This window comes from Chamaea fasciata, unplaced genomic scaffold (genome assembly GCF_029207755.1).
Source record: "Chamaea fasciata isolate MVZ Bird 193981 ecotype frontalis unplaced genomic scaffold, bChaFas1.0.hap1 SCAF_7, whole genome shotgun sequence".
NCBI lineage: Eukaryota > Metazoa > Chordata > Aves > Passeriformes > Sylviidae > Chamaea > Chamaea fasciata.
The window spans coordinates 38,674,398-38,687,043 of NW_027094092.1; the positions used below are offsets into that span (position 1 = coordinate 38,674,398).

Below are 12,646 nucleotides of genomic sequence, written 5' to 3' on the forward strand. Positions count from 1 at the left end.
TTGAAATATGAATTCTGTATGAATTTTTGTTTCTTCTTGGTTCAGGCCTCAAGACAGAAAGGATAGGGGCGGTTAGTATGCCACTAGAAGGTCTCTAAGGAAAACCTTGTAATGTCGACCAGAGCAGTTGATGAAAAAGTAGCTGGATCTGTTTTTTCTTTGGATCAGGTGCCAATTTAGTGCGGCAGTACCGAGTTAGTATTTTGCTGGATAGGTCGTATCTTGAAAGGAATTTAGAAGCATGACTTGGTGTTACTCTCAGTTTCCACCTCGCATTTTTAAGACGTGTAGGGATGGTAATCTGGATAATTTTTACTCTTTCTAATATGAAGGAATTTCTTGTCACTCTTTCATAGGCTCTAACTGGACAGCTTATACATCACTCATTTTCCTAGATATGGTGCAAAATGTTTTGCTTTGCTGCTGTATTGAGACCTAAATGTGTATGCATTTCACTTATTTCAAGCATGCTGTGGTCCTTCTGGTCCTGAACTTCTACCTGTGACTCCTCCATAGCTCAGAGTGAATGAGGAATGTTCAGACTACCTGCCATTGTGACTGTCATAATATTCCCTATAGTAGGAAAAAAGGAATTAATAAAATATTAAATAAGAGTTAGAAATGTATAGCCATTGGATAACAAAAACATCAAACCTAAATCAGCTTGGGCTGGTGAAGAAATCAGGTGATTTAGTCTTCTGTAGACCATTAAAATGAGTTAGATGAGGTCTTTAAGTATTTTTAAAATAAGTAATTTCTTTTGGAAGTGTCAGTATTGCTATGTTGTATTACAATGTCACGTATCTAAGTATCTTTTTTTTTTTTAACTTATATTACTACGCAAGCATCTTACATGATTTTCTACATTTTCTCTAACCTGTTTTAGTATTAAACAACTGACTTGCAGAATTACTTTTAAGAAACAGAACCAAAAGCCAGACAATTGTAATTGGTACAGAATGACTATAAATATATATATTTTTTTTTAATGCAGTTGGTGAATCTGGTCAGTGTGATGTTTATACCAATGCTTTAATTTAGTGGAAGGATAAGAAAATAACAAGAAAGAGTTGCTCAATTTAAATCACTTTTCATAGCTGATAGTTAAAAGACAGTGTTTTATAATAGACTTTTGGGCAGGGGAAGGGTCCACTGTTCAAAGGCAGTTAGCATCTGAGCTGCTATCAGGGGTGGTAAGATTTCAGATAAGCAGGATGCTTGAAAAATACCTTTTTCTGAATACCTTCATACTGTTACATGTACATTACTTTGGTTTAACACACAAGCAATAATCTGTTTTTTAAAAGCCTGAATAGTCATTATTACCACTGGCTATATTTACGCAGAGAGGGACTTAGATATGCCAAAAGACAATCGCTCTACATGTACATGTGCATTCAAGATCCATTGCAGAAGTCAACAAATTGTGGGTTATCATGCTGAGGTGAGGATGTTCTAAGGTCTGATAGAAGGGGTGCACTTGAAGAGACCAGAAAGAAGCTAGCTTAACTGGAAAATTATTAACCTCAGAATAGTAATAAGTGCCAAATCTTCGGTTATTTTTAGACAACTTTTTATTCGTTGCAGCAGTTGTTTTCAATGTGAAAATTGCGAAGTGTTTCCACTTGCAGCCTTTCAGAAAGGGTTCTCTGTGAAGTGTCTCTGTTATGATGCTAGATAAACTGACATAATTCACTGGAAAAACTATAGCAAACAAATATATTAAGGTACTGATAGGTAATAATTACCATACAGAATCAAACTGCTTGTGTGTTCCAGATCCAGTCGGGACATAGCAGTTGCACTGTAGTTTACCCAGGCAGTCATTGCTCTGGCACTGGTTTCCCTGCCATCACATATCTCAGCAATTAAAGTGGAAGTCTGGTGAGCTGAAGTGCATGGCCTAGGTTACCTCATAGGGTTTTTTCTTGTCCTTGCTGAGCCACCTACCTTTGCAGATATCAGATGCATTCTCTGCAAGTGCTGCAAACTTATTGCTGGATACCAGCCAGTGCAAATGCCGTGTTGCAGCTTACTCCTGTCTTAGTTTTTCCATTCCACATCAAGCAAAGCTTTCTTGTTGCAAAGAGGGTTAATAGATCTTCAATGAAATAAGACACTATTCTTCTGGATTAAAGAGAATTTAATCAATGTTTGTTAATTTTTGCATACATTTCAAAATCTGTGCTTCCAATGCTGAATTTCTTTGGGTAGTGTTGTTGGGACACAACTTATTACAGCTCTGACCTGATGACTGGGCTTGTAGCTCCTCTGCAGAATTTTTGTGAGGGGAGGGACTGCACTTTCAGAAGTAACATTTAGCCTTTCCTAGTCTGATTTTGTGTAATCTGCTCTTAGCCTGCAATCTTTTGCTAGGCCTGCAAAAAGTGCTTCCTTGCTCCTCAGTGATAGCCTTCTCCCCAGCTTGAGGACAAGAAGATTCCTTTTTTCTTGGTGCTGTTAAAATGTATTTTGTGCCAGCAATACAGCTGCTACAAAAATGTGCTGCTGTGTTTCTATTGTTTCATTCTGTGAAGAATATGTTTCCTTATATATTCTACTATAAAGTTTTTGTGCAATAATGTACAGAGGTGAAGGAAGAGTAAAATGACAAATAAAGGCAAAAAAATTAATGTCAATTTAGGTAAGAACAGCGGGACAAAGACTCTAGGACCTTAGTAAAAGGGAGGAAGTAAAGAGGGAGGAAGCTTTTCTTTGATTAATGACTTAAGCAGTGGTTGTGAGAGGAACACATCGTTCTGAAGGAAGTAAGGAAGCCCGGCAGCAATAGCTTAATAGAGAAAGTCCTTGAGAAATAAATACCACAATTTTAAAAACACTATAGTGTGATGTTAGCAGACCATGGCTATACCCCAATTTGACAGACTAGAAGGGACAAGGAGCATGGAGAATTCAGGAACCTCCAGATCTCAATTGAGTTTTTTGAGGTTCCAGTGAGAGAGGATATAGTCCTCTGTCTTGGAGTGACAGCAGCCTTACAGCGTACTGAAAGTCCCTAGATATTTTGAATATGTGGTTTTATGATGACTGTGAGGAGAGATTTGCAGTATTGCAGAGGGAAATGATGAAAGTATGAATAAAGATTTTAGTGGAGGCAGGGTCGAGGTAAGGATTCTGGCAGTGTGCCAGAGATGGTGTTAGACATATTGACAGGGGAGAGGCAGGGAGAAAATGTAAGCTCAGGATGAGGAATGACTTGAAGGTGTTAGTTTGCTCCCAAGGATAGACAGTAAATCTTAGTTTATTGGTACCTAATGCTCCAAGGTCCATGTATGCTGTAACAGATAATATAACAGTATATTACACAATAAAGTAGAGGCTTGGCAGAGGAGAGATGCCAGCTGTGCCACTCTTGTGATACCAGAGACAGACTATAAAAATATTAGAATTTTTAATATCACTGGGCCACCCTGATAGGAAGCAGTCTGATGGTAGTAGTTATAATGTATGAATATTTTTAACTCTGTGTCCTAGAGGAAACTTGCTTGTATCTTTTATGATTCTGAGCTTTAAGAATTACTTTTCCATTAAGCAAGTGTTCAGAATGCCCAGGAAATCACTTTCTTTCCCTGTTTGATTTTATAGGGGTGTATTTGAAAACACATAGCTTTATTTAATACCTTAAAGTGTTGACTGTAGCAATTAACAGCAATTTAGTGTTGTGTCTAAGAAGTAATATAGACCTTATGCAGAATAATCCAAGGTCATTGGAAGTGTTGATTTTAGGAGGTGGTGGCAAAGGCCAACGTAAGTGCATCTAATAGTGCTTTTCCCTGTCAAGCGTGTTTGTTGAACACTTTTCCAGCTCTGGTGGAAGAAGTTTATTCTGCTCAACGCGAACGTGATGAGGCTGTCATGGCAAGGCTTAGGTTAGCCAATGAAGAGAGAGATGAAGCATTTCTACGAGTCCAGCGTTTAGAAGAGTCTCTCAAAGAGTAAGTATACATCTCCTGCACCATGTGAAAAGGCTGTTGTGTCAGTCAGTGACAGTCATAAACTGTTCAACAGTGGTTATAGGAAAACTTAGTACATTATTATCTGTGCAATAAAATAGACTAGGCCTAGTCTTACTGTGGTATTGGTTAATTTGTTAGCTGTTCGGTAAAACCATATTTTTCTCTAGAGACTTAGAGAAGGTAAATAATTTTAATCACAAAAATTAAAAATATAATCAAAATTTTCAGTATTGATTTATTGAGGGAGAAATAAGATGAATGTGACATTTTATAGGGATCTTTTGACACAGAGTACCAGAATGTCAGTCAAAAGTTACAACATATAGGAAATCAATCAAGCCTTTAAGCCCACTAGACATTTCCTTCAGCAAAATTTCTACTAATTATATGGGTGACACAGTAAAAATATATGGGTTTTTTTCCTATCTTTAGTGTAGGGTCAGTTTGTAAGGTAATAAGGGTAAAATTAATAGTTCATAGATTTTTCTGTATGCCATTGTAACACAACAGAAATAGGCAATCTTATGTTAAACAGAACTGAGTCGGGAGAAAATTGTCAAGAGTGGTTTCTTTCTCCCTTTGGGATACACACAGCTTTGAAGCTACAGTTTGCTTCTCCATACAATCCTTGTCTATCTGAGTCGTGATGATCTTGGTGATAATCTTTGTTAGTCCCTAAAAGGGTAGTCCCACAAAGACTGGAGTGACTGAGAAATTTCTCTTATTTTTCTGCCAGGAGAAATACAAAGCAAAAAAGCTTTTCATGGCAGGAGACTGAATTGGTGCAGTTGTTAGTTAACTAAATGACCGGCAATTATGTTTTAAATAATTGATTCTACTAAGAACACTCCTCTTTAGGGCAGAAAACCAGTCATCTTCTTTTGGGTATTTTTATAGTTAGGGCCAGAGAATATTATCTAAACTAATTTCAACAATCTGCACATAGTTTATCTGTAGAATTTACAAGTTGCTAGAGGTTGTCACAGCATCACTGTGTCACAAGTATGACTCAGCAGCAAGATTAGGAGATTCCATACCCACAAGAATGGTGTGTGGTGTATGGTTTGTTAAATATCTTCACAGAGTCCATTTTTTGCGCATATACATCTGAAATCTTGCTTTAAACAGCAGTCTGAGAAAATTATAGATGTGCTTTAAATTCCTGTAAGAGGCATCACACCTGTGGGCCTTAATTGACTCTCCATTTTCTTCTGCCAGTCTTGTAATCTTGTATGTTCCAAGAGTAAAGAAAGTTCTGTATGGCTCCAAACATCACCTGATCCTGTATAAAAATAGCATAAATTCAAGATCTTTGATCTTAAAACACTCAAGTAATGTGGAAAATTAATTATTCTGGTCAACAAACCTGGTCAGTTACTTTTGGGTTTCTGGCTTATTGCTGCTTTTTTTCTGCAGTGGAATCCATAGATACATGGGTGGCAGTTCTTGACATACATGAATCCCTCAGAACACCTTCACTTATTTTCCTTTCAACCCCTTCCGTTTGCTTCACTCATGTTCTTGAAAACTGCCTTAGTTCTAAGCAAAAGTATGGGAAAAGAGAAGAAACTCCACTTCTCAGAGAACATGCATAGTACCTTCCTCAAAAGCATGTCATTTGCAGAAGGCACTGGATACACTGGTAATACTAAAATAGTACTTGTTCCCAGGAGTGTCAGTAACTCCCTTGACTGATAGTTTGAAGCCAAGCTATTACATTTTATTGCTGTCATTTAGAGAACAGCAATTGTCCTAGCTGTCATCCACTTGGGTGTTCTTTCTGATGCTTTATAGAGAGGTCAGATACCCTGATGCCATTCACAGTCTCAGAACTGGTATAGGAAATTTCCGTGTGGAGAACACCAACTTTCTTTTCTAACTACCACCCTTGATAGTTTCTTCCTTCCTTATGGTGGTTGTTCGAAGGTCAGCTTCCTTGTCTCAGATGTGGAGCACATAGAGGTTTGGGGTTTTTATGAAGAACATTGGCTTCTTGTGCCACACTCATCAAGTTTTAGAGCACAGGTCACTCTTTCCATCTGCTTTGGACTTATTCCAATCAGAGAACTTTACAAGAGTGCAATATTGAACAGCCTGCCAACCTTTATCAAATGCTTTAATGCTTTCTTTAAATTAGCAGCTGGAGCAGTTCTATTGTCATTATTTAACTGTAACAACCAAAATTCTTTCAGCCCTGTTGGCCCTAGGGGTTATGTTATCAGAATGTGTTTAGAAATGGGGGAGGAGGAATCCTTGGTTACTGCTGTTTAAAATCATGAGGCTTTCATTCACTGCCTATGCACAGCAGGGCAAATACACAGCTCTGGATGCTATTTTTTTTTAAATATTGTTGCCTAAGGAGGTGTTTGTATACCTACAGACAGATCCCTTGTAGCAGTAATATGCTAAAGGTATGCTTATGGCAGAAGTTCATGTTCTTTTCCCCACTCCCATTTCTCCCTAAGGTGTCTTGCTTACCCAGCCTGTTGGTTGGCTGGGCGATTTGGTTAACTGGCACTTTTAGCAGTGTAGAAGTCCTCTGGAGAAGCTGGGTCAGTCCTGCCAATTTACTTTGACAAATACCGTTCTTTTCATTGTGAATACAAACTAGCTGGAGATCCATTTTTAAGTCCTGCATGAAGTGGCACTTTGAACAATGTAAAAACCTAGAGCAGGAACTCTACAAGGATCCAGCTCTGAGAATTTATTATAATACAATAATTAATATTATTGTGTTTGTTAGTTTATTATTTGTGTTACTTTATGGATGCAAGTCAAACCCAGCAAAAGTTAGCTTTTACTTTGCTTGGTTCTGGTGCTGACTGAATACATTGGAGTAGTTACTGCTTGTGAATGCTGCATAAATATACCAGCTGTTATACACTGATAGTATATTCTGAAATATTTCTTTTTAATTTAAAAATGTCTATACTGGTTGATTTACTATGCATTATGTACTGTTATCTGCTAAAACTAATGGAAAATGTGGTAATGTGCTGTCGAGTGTTCTATAATATTTGCTAGCTAAAATCATGGCTTTGGAGCAGTGCCTATCACAGCACTACTGAAAAAATGTTGCTGTTTAGAAGATGTTTCATGGTACTTTATCTGTCCTAAAATATCACAGGCTACTTTTAGTAGAAGTCACCATTAAGTAAGTAGCAATGGAGTGGTAAGGTAAGTTTAATATGCTCATTTTTTCTGAAGAGAGATCCCTGTCCATTTAGCTAACCTACGTTAAGATAAAATGTGTACTATCCCATTATTAGATTTTTCTGCTATTACTTGCTACTTTTACACAACCAGTGTTCAATGCTGTATGACTAAATTCCTCGTATCATCTTTGTATTTGACAGGTCAATATATGTTCTGTTGAAACAGAAAGGGAGGAAAGTGCAGGCAGCTTTGTTCCGGAATTAAATAAGGGCCTTGCAGAGAACTGGCTTAGCTTCCTATTTTATGCAAGATATAAAATCAAAATATTTTTAAAGTAACTTCAACTGGTTTGGGATTTTCCCCTCATTTTGGAAGAAAGAGGTGTAAAAAGAATTACTTAAAAATGAAAAAAATCCTGTCAACAAAAGTCATGTTCTGTTTCATTTGGGGTGCAATAAAAACAAAAAAAAAAAATCATGTAAAAGTTGTAAGCCGAGAAATAAATAAAATAAAAGCATCAGTCATTTCTATCACTGGGGAACTTTTTTCATCTAAGCACATATGAACAATTGATCCTTGTAGTCATATATAGCAGTAAACATTAATAACTTAACAGTCTGAAGTCAGTGCTGAAGATACCGAGCATTATTGAAAGATGGAGTCGAGCAGGTGGCACTTTAATATGTTCAGTGTCATGGTTGACTCTAAAGACTAGTAGAATGAAATTACTTGAGGTTCTAAAGATTTAAAAAGCGAACTCATTTTGCTGCACTAAGGAAATGCTACTGATCAGGCTTTCTGTGTCCCTTTTTTCTAGGCTAGAAAATATTAACCCTGAAGAAAATGACATGGTAAGCCATTCTCTGAGGAGATTTCTTGATGTCAGTCTTATATCTTAGAGGCTTAAGTTCAATTGAGTGGGTTTCAAGAACTAAGATGTGGGAAAAAGAAGAATTGACACACTAATAATGTACATCTTTGCTGCAATATGAAAATTCAATAACTTCACTCAGTCAATTTACAATTCACATGTGCCTATTAATTAAAACCCTATATTAAATAAAATATATTAAAACTTCATGTCTGACTAACATATAATGCTGTTGGTAGACATTACAGGAATTACTGAACAGAATAAACAATGCAGACACAGGGATAGATATACTGAAGAATGGAGCTATAATTCTGAACCGAATACACAGGACCAAAGAACGTAAAAAGAAAATAATCGCTGAGGAAATGAATGCAGTAATAGAACAACGGGATGCTGCTTTATCTCAAGTAAGTCTCTACAAGTATATAATCACTCAGTAGCATATTTCCTTTTTTTTTTTTTTTTGGAGGAGGAGGAGGAGGAGGCAGGGATTGGTCTACTTTTGGGGAAGAAAATTATTTTGTTTACTTTTCTCTCTTGAAAGTCTCAAAGGAGAGCCCTTGTAGTAAATGTCTGATTACTGATCAACTTTTTTGTTCACGGTAGTAGTGCCCATTAAAATGACATCACTGTTCTTCATAAGTTATGTTTGTATTTTTTGCATTTCAATACTATCTGTCTTCTTTCTAAAACAAAATGGTTTTCAGTGAGTTGACCAATCTAAAAAGCTATTAAGCGCTTAGTTTTGCAGTATGCTGTACTGGTGAAATGCATTGGATGGCAGTTTACTGGGGTGGAAGGATTTATAAAGGGTTATAAGTAGCAAAAATATACATTAAAGGAAGGTAAAAGTACCACATGCAACAATGCAAGCAGTTCTTCCCTTTATTGCTTTGCATTCAGGAGATAAAAATCAGCATGTGGTCCTTGACTCTCAAAGTCTTACCCATCTACTATGTGACTTGAAAGAATCTGGGTTCTTTTTTCTGCTCAGATCACTCATTGCCTGCAATTTCCTATTTTGACAGAACAGTAATTGTCTTCATTCTCTTCACCAGAAAGTTTCCTTGCATTCCTCATCTCATGGAAGTGGTTTTCTATTGGTTTTTTGGTTTGAGTTTAGGTTTTTTTACCCTCCATTTTTTAAATGAAATTTTAACTCAATAGGAATAAGTTGTAGGGAGGAACAGTCCAAGTAGGGAATGTATCTCCTGAGAAAAGATCTTTGACTGGATGAAGCTCCTTATGTATTTATGCCAGGCAAGAAATTTCATCTGACTCCTCCAATATTGAAAATCTTGATTTTTAATCTAAGCAACCAAAGTTGGTCCACATGTAACTAATTTTTACTAGATTTAAAGTCAGGTTTGTGGTCTTTAACTATATCAATAATGTTAAGTGAATTTATATTCTATCGAGAAGTCCTCTGATAAAAGTGCCCCCTCTACAAACATTGTAATTTTCATGCTTTTTCAGTCATTGTTTTTACATTTTCTCCTGCTTTAACCTTGAAAGTCCCATCTGCCTGAAGTTTAAAATTTTCTGTGTGTCTGTCATGTATTGCAAAAATCTCAATATATTATGGGTAGTATCTTACTTTCTCAATCTATTTTTTTTTCCTTTTATACTAATATTGCTGGGATGTTTCCCAGCACAGCTACTGGGAAGCATCCAACAGACCTTCCAAAAGGTTATGTTCTTTCTTCTTTGCACAGGGTGTTTGAAAAGTGAGCAGCTTTTAACAGGAAAGCTTTCAGCAAAATATCTCTTGATATTTTTATTTTCATTTCCTCAGGTTTTGATTCTTTGTTGAAGTAGACTTTAAGGCATACTTGGACCATAAAATTTCTGTGAATATCAGAGGAATATAATTGTCTGGCATTTTAATACACATTTTAATTTAATTGATTTTAAGCAGCCTGTTTAAGGAGTAATATTTTCCAAGTAATCAGCTTGGATTAAAAAAATAATAAAGATAATTATTTTAGATAGTAATTGCTGAAGTGTCACCAGTAGCAAAGCCATCTTTAGGCATATAAGCAAAAAGCACAGGTAATGTTAAGTAGATACTGCAGCTGAAAAAATAAATAAATAGAATAACAAATCCTCACAAAATGAAGATGTAACATTGGGTGTTCAGCTGTAGTACTATGATACTGCCAGCCATTTATACAACCATTGTTCTAAATTAATTGTTATTAATAAAACTATTCATCATGTGTTTTCAAATATATGATGCTTTTACAGCTGTTCCTGTTGAATCTAGAAAATAGGTCCTTGGAATTGAAGCTACCTTTTCAACCTGTGTTTCTCACTTGATGATTCCTTGGGAATTCATACCATACTTGAATTATTAGTAGTCTTTTGTTAACATTGCAATAGCAGTAGTTATTACAGTGCTAACAGCAAGAACAATAGGAGAGGGATTCTACATTAGACCACAAAGGGACTAGATATAATTCAGGGGATGTATATGCTTAGCATAACAAATGCAAATTATTGGAAGTTAGATCTGGGGTTGCCTCAGGCATTCATAACATCTGCAAGTTAAAATCTTTCTCTTTGTGGAAGTGACATCAAATATGAAGGGAGGAATTGAGAGCAGGTTGAGAAGAAGCAGAGACAGAGTAAACAATTAGCATGTTGTGGCTATCCTCTGGAAAACACCTTTGTAAAGTTCAGAGGTTGCTGGGAAATGGAGGTTGAATGTTTGATGACACATGGTGTTGCTTTGTTCCTGGTTGCTATTGTGTGATGGTGGAGACAGCAATGTCCATGGAGTGGACATAGCTGGTTCCATATGATAGAGAACTACCTACACGTCATGAGTGTTTGGACTGACTGTCTTTACTGAAACTGCATCTATTGCTTTTCATTGTGATTTTCTTCACAATAGCCTGGCATTTGGCAATTGAGCACAGCAAACGTAAGCAGTGTCTAGCTCTTGGGGGTTAAGTCACAAGATTTCTGATTTTTCTGAGTAAGAAACAATAATGTGAAAGCCTTCACAGCTCAAACACATTGCTTTTGATTTCAAGGGAGGAATAAAGTCCACTTCCAGAGAATGAATGTTCTATAAATTATGCATTTCCTATGACCAGGTAAATACAGATGACAAATTCAGTTTTATAATGCTTTTTCTAGTAGCTATACTACTGAGCTGCATTTAAGTGGACTGCAGTTGCAGCATACTCACTGATTAGCTTGTTGTGATTCTTCTCTTTGAATTTTACTTGAATAATTTTATTATTCTTCAAAAAATTAAAAGCACTGTCCATGTTCTGGAAAGGCCATGAAAATTTTTTTTTCCAGCTGTAACATCCAAGAACCTCTGCGTATTTTTTGAGACTTCCAGGGTGAGCATTGCTTCTTACTAGGAAGCAGATTGAGGCACTTCTATCACTGTATTGAGCTATGCAAGTATGTAATCTCAGATCTTTCACTAGATTGCTGAGCAAATATGCAAACTACTTTTTGTATGTGTGAAAACAAATGAAATGGTATAAACTCAAATATTTGATACTACTTTTAGTGTGTATTTTCAAGTGAATAATAAACAAACAACTAAAGCATGGCTAAACATTGACATCCATCTTCTCCTGTATCAACCCCCTTAAAAAAACAAACTCAACAGTTTGGTTGTATTTGCTAAGATATGTTTGTTAGTGAACAGATATTGTGTGATACTGAGGATCTTCAGAGTGTTTTATGACTGATCCTCAGAAAGAAATAAAACATCCTTTTCTTATCTGTAACATTCAGTTTTGTCTTAACCCATTCAAGGAAAAAACTTATTTGTCCAGCTGATAATAATACAGTTTTACTTTTCTTGAGAAATCTTTCTTGCTTGAGTAATCCAGTTATTGACAGACATTTAGTAGAGATTCCATATGGCATAGTCACTTTGTGTGATCCTCATAAAACACTCCAAAGAAGTGGTTTCCAGCAGGAGGCAATACTGTACAATGCCTCAGCCACCTATTAGCCACATCACACCTTATGGACAGGAATGTTAATATCATTACAGGGTTGGCAGCTGAAGACTTGAGTAAGTCATTACAATTACTTTTCTTCTGGTTTAGACAAGAAAGGGGACCTTTGAATTGGTACTGCTTGAAGGAAGTGATTTTTTAAAGCTCATTAAGAGATTAGGAGATTGTGTGTTTGATATGTTTCCAGTCCTAACTAATTCTGTAAATGTGGGAGATTTTAAACTGTTAACAGTCAGTTCTATAGAGAGTTTTAAATATTAAAGATATATATATATATATATATTGCTGTTAAGGAATAGCAGTGGTTTCGTGGCTGGCAAAGTATCATCTCTAGTACACTGATCTTGAAGCAATAACATAACTGGCAAGCAAACCTGGTTTTACAGCTTTGAATAGTTTGACCACATCCTGCTGTGCAGGAACATGCTTATGACTGTTCATGTAAAAATTGGCAGGCACCCAGTTGCTCATCTGAAGCAAGTTAAAGAACCCTTCTCCATTTTGAGGCGCTGTTTGGCAGCAGGCGGCACTTCATTGTCGTTGAAAACAATGACGAGGTGCACTGTGCATGACTTCCTATCATTATCAGTTTCGACTAATGACTAATAACTGATAAATGTCTGTATTTACAACTAGTCAGCTTCTTG

At 36.4% G+C, this 12,646-nt stretch overlaps 1 protein-coding gene across 3 annotated transcripts in view; it reads left to right on the forward strand.

The window, feature by feature from the left end:
• MIPOL1 (mirror-image polydactyly 1) overlaps positions 1–12,646 on the forward strand; it is a 183,186-nt gene that overhangs the window by 59,720 nt on the left and 110,820 nt on the right. For all 3 annotated transcript variants that reach the window (XM_066188454.1, XM_066188456.1, XM_066188455.1), the window contains 3 exons: positions 3,827–3,956; positions 7,951–7,984; positions 8,244–8,414. In XM_066188454.1, coding sequence (XP_066044551.1) covers positions 3,827–3,956; positions 7,951–7,984; positions 8,244–8,414 — 335 coding nt within the window. The remainder of the gene's footprint in view (positions 1–3,826; positions 3,957–7,950; positions 7,985–8,243; positions 8,415–12,646) is intronic.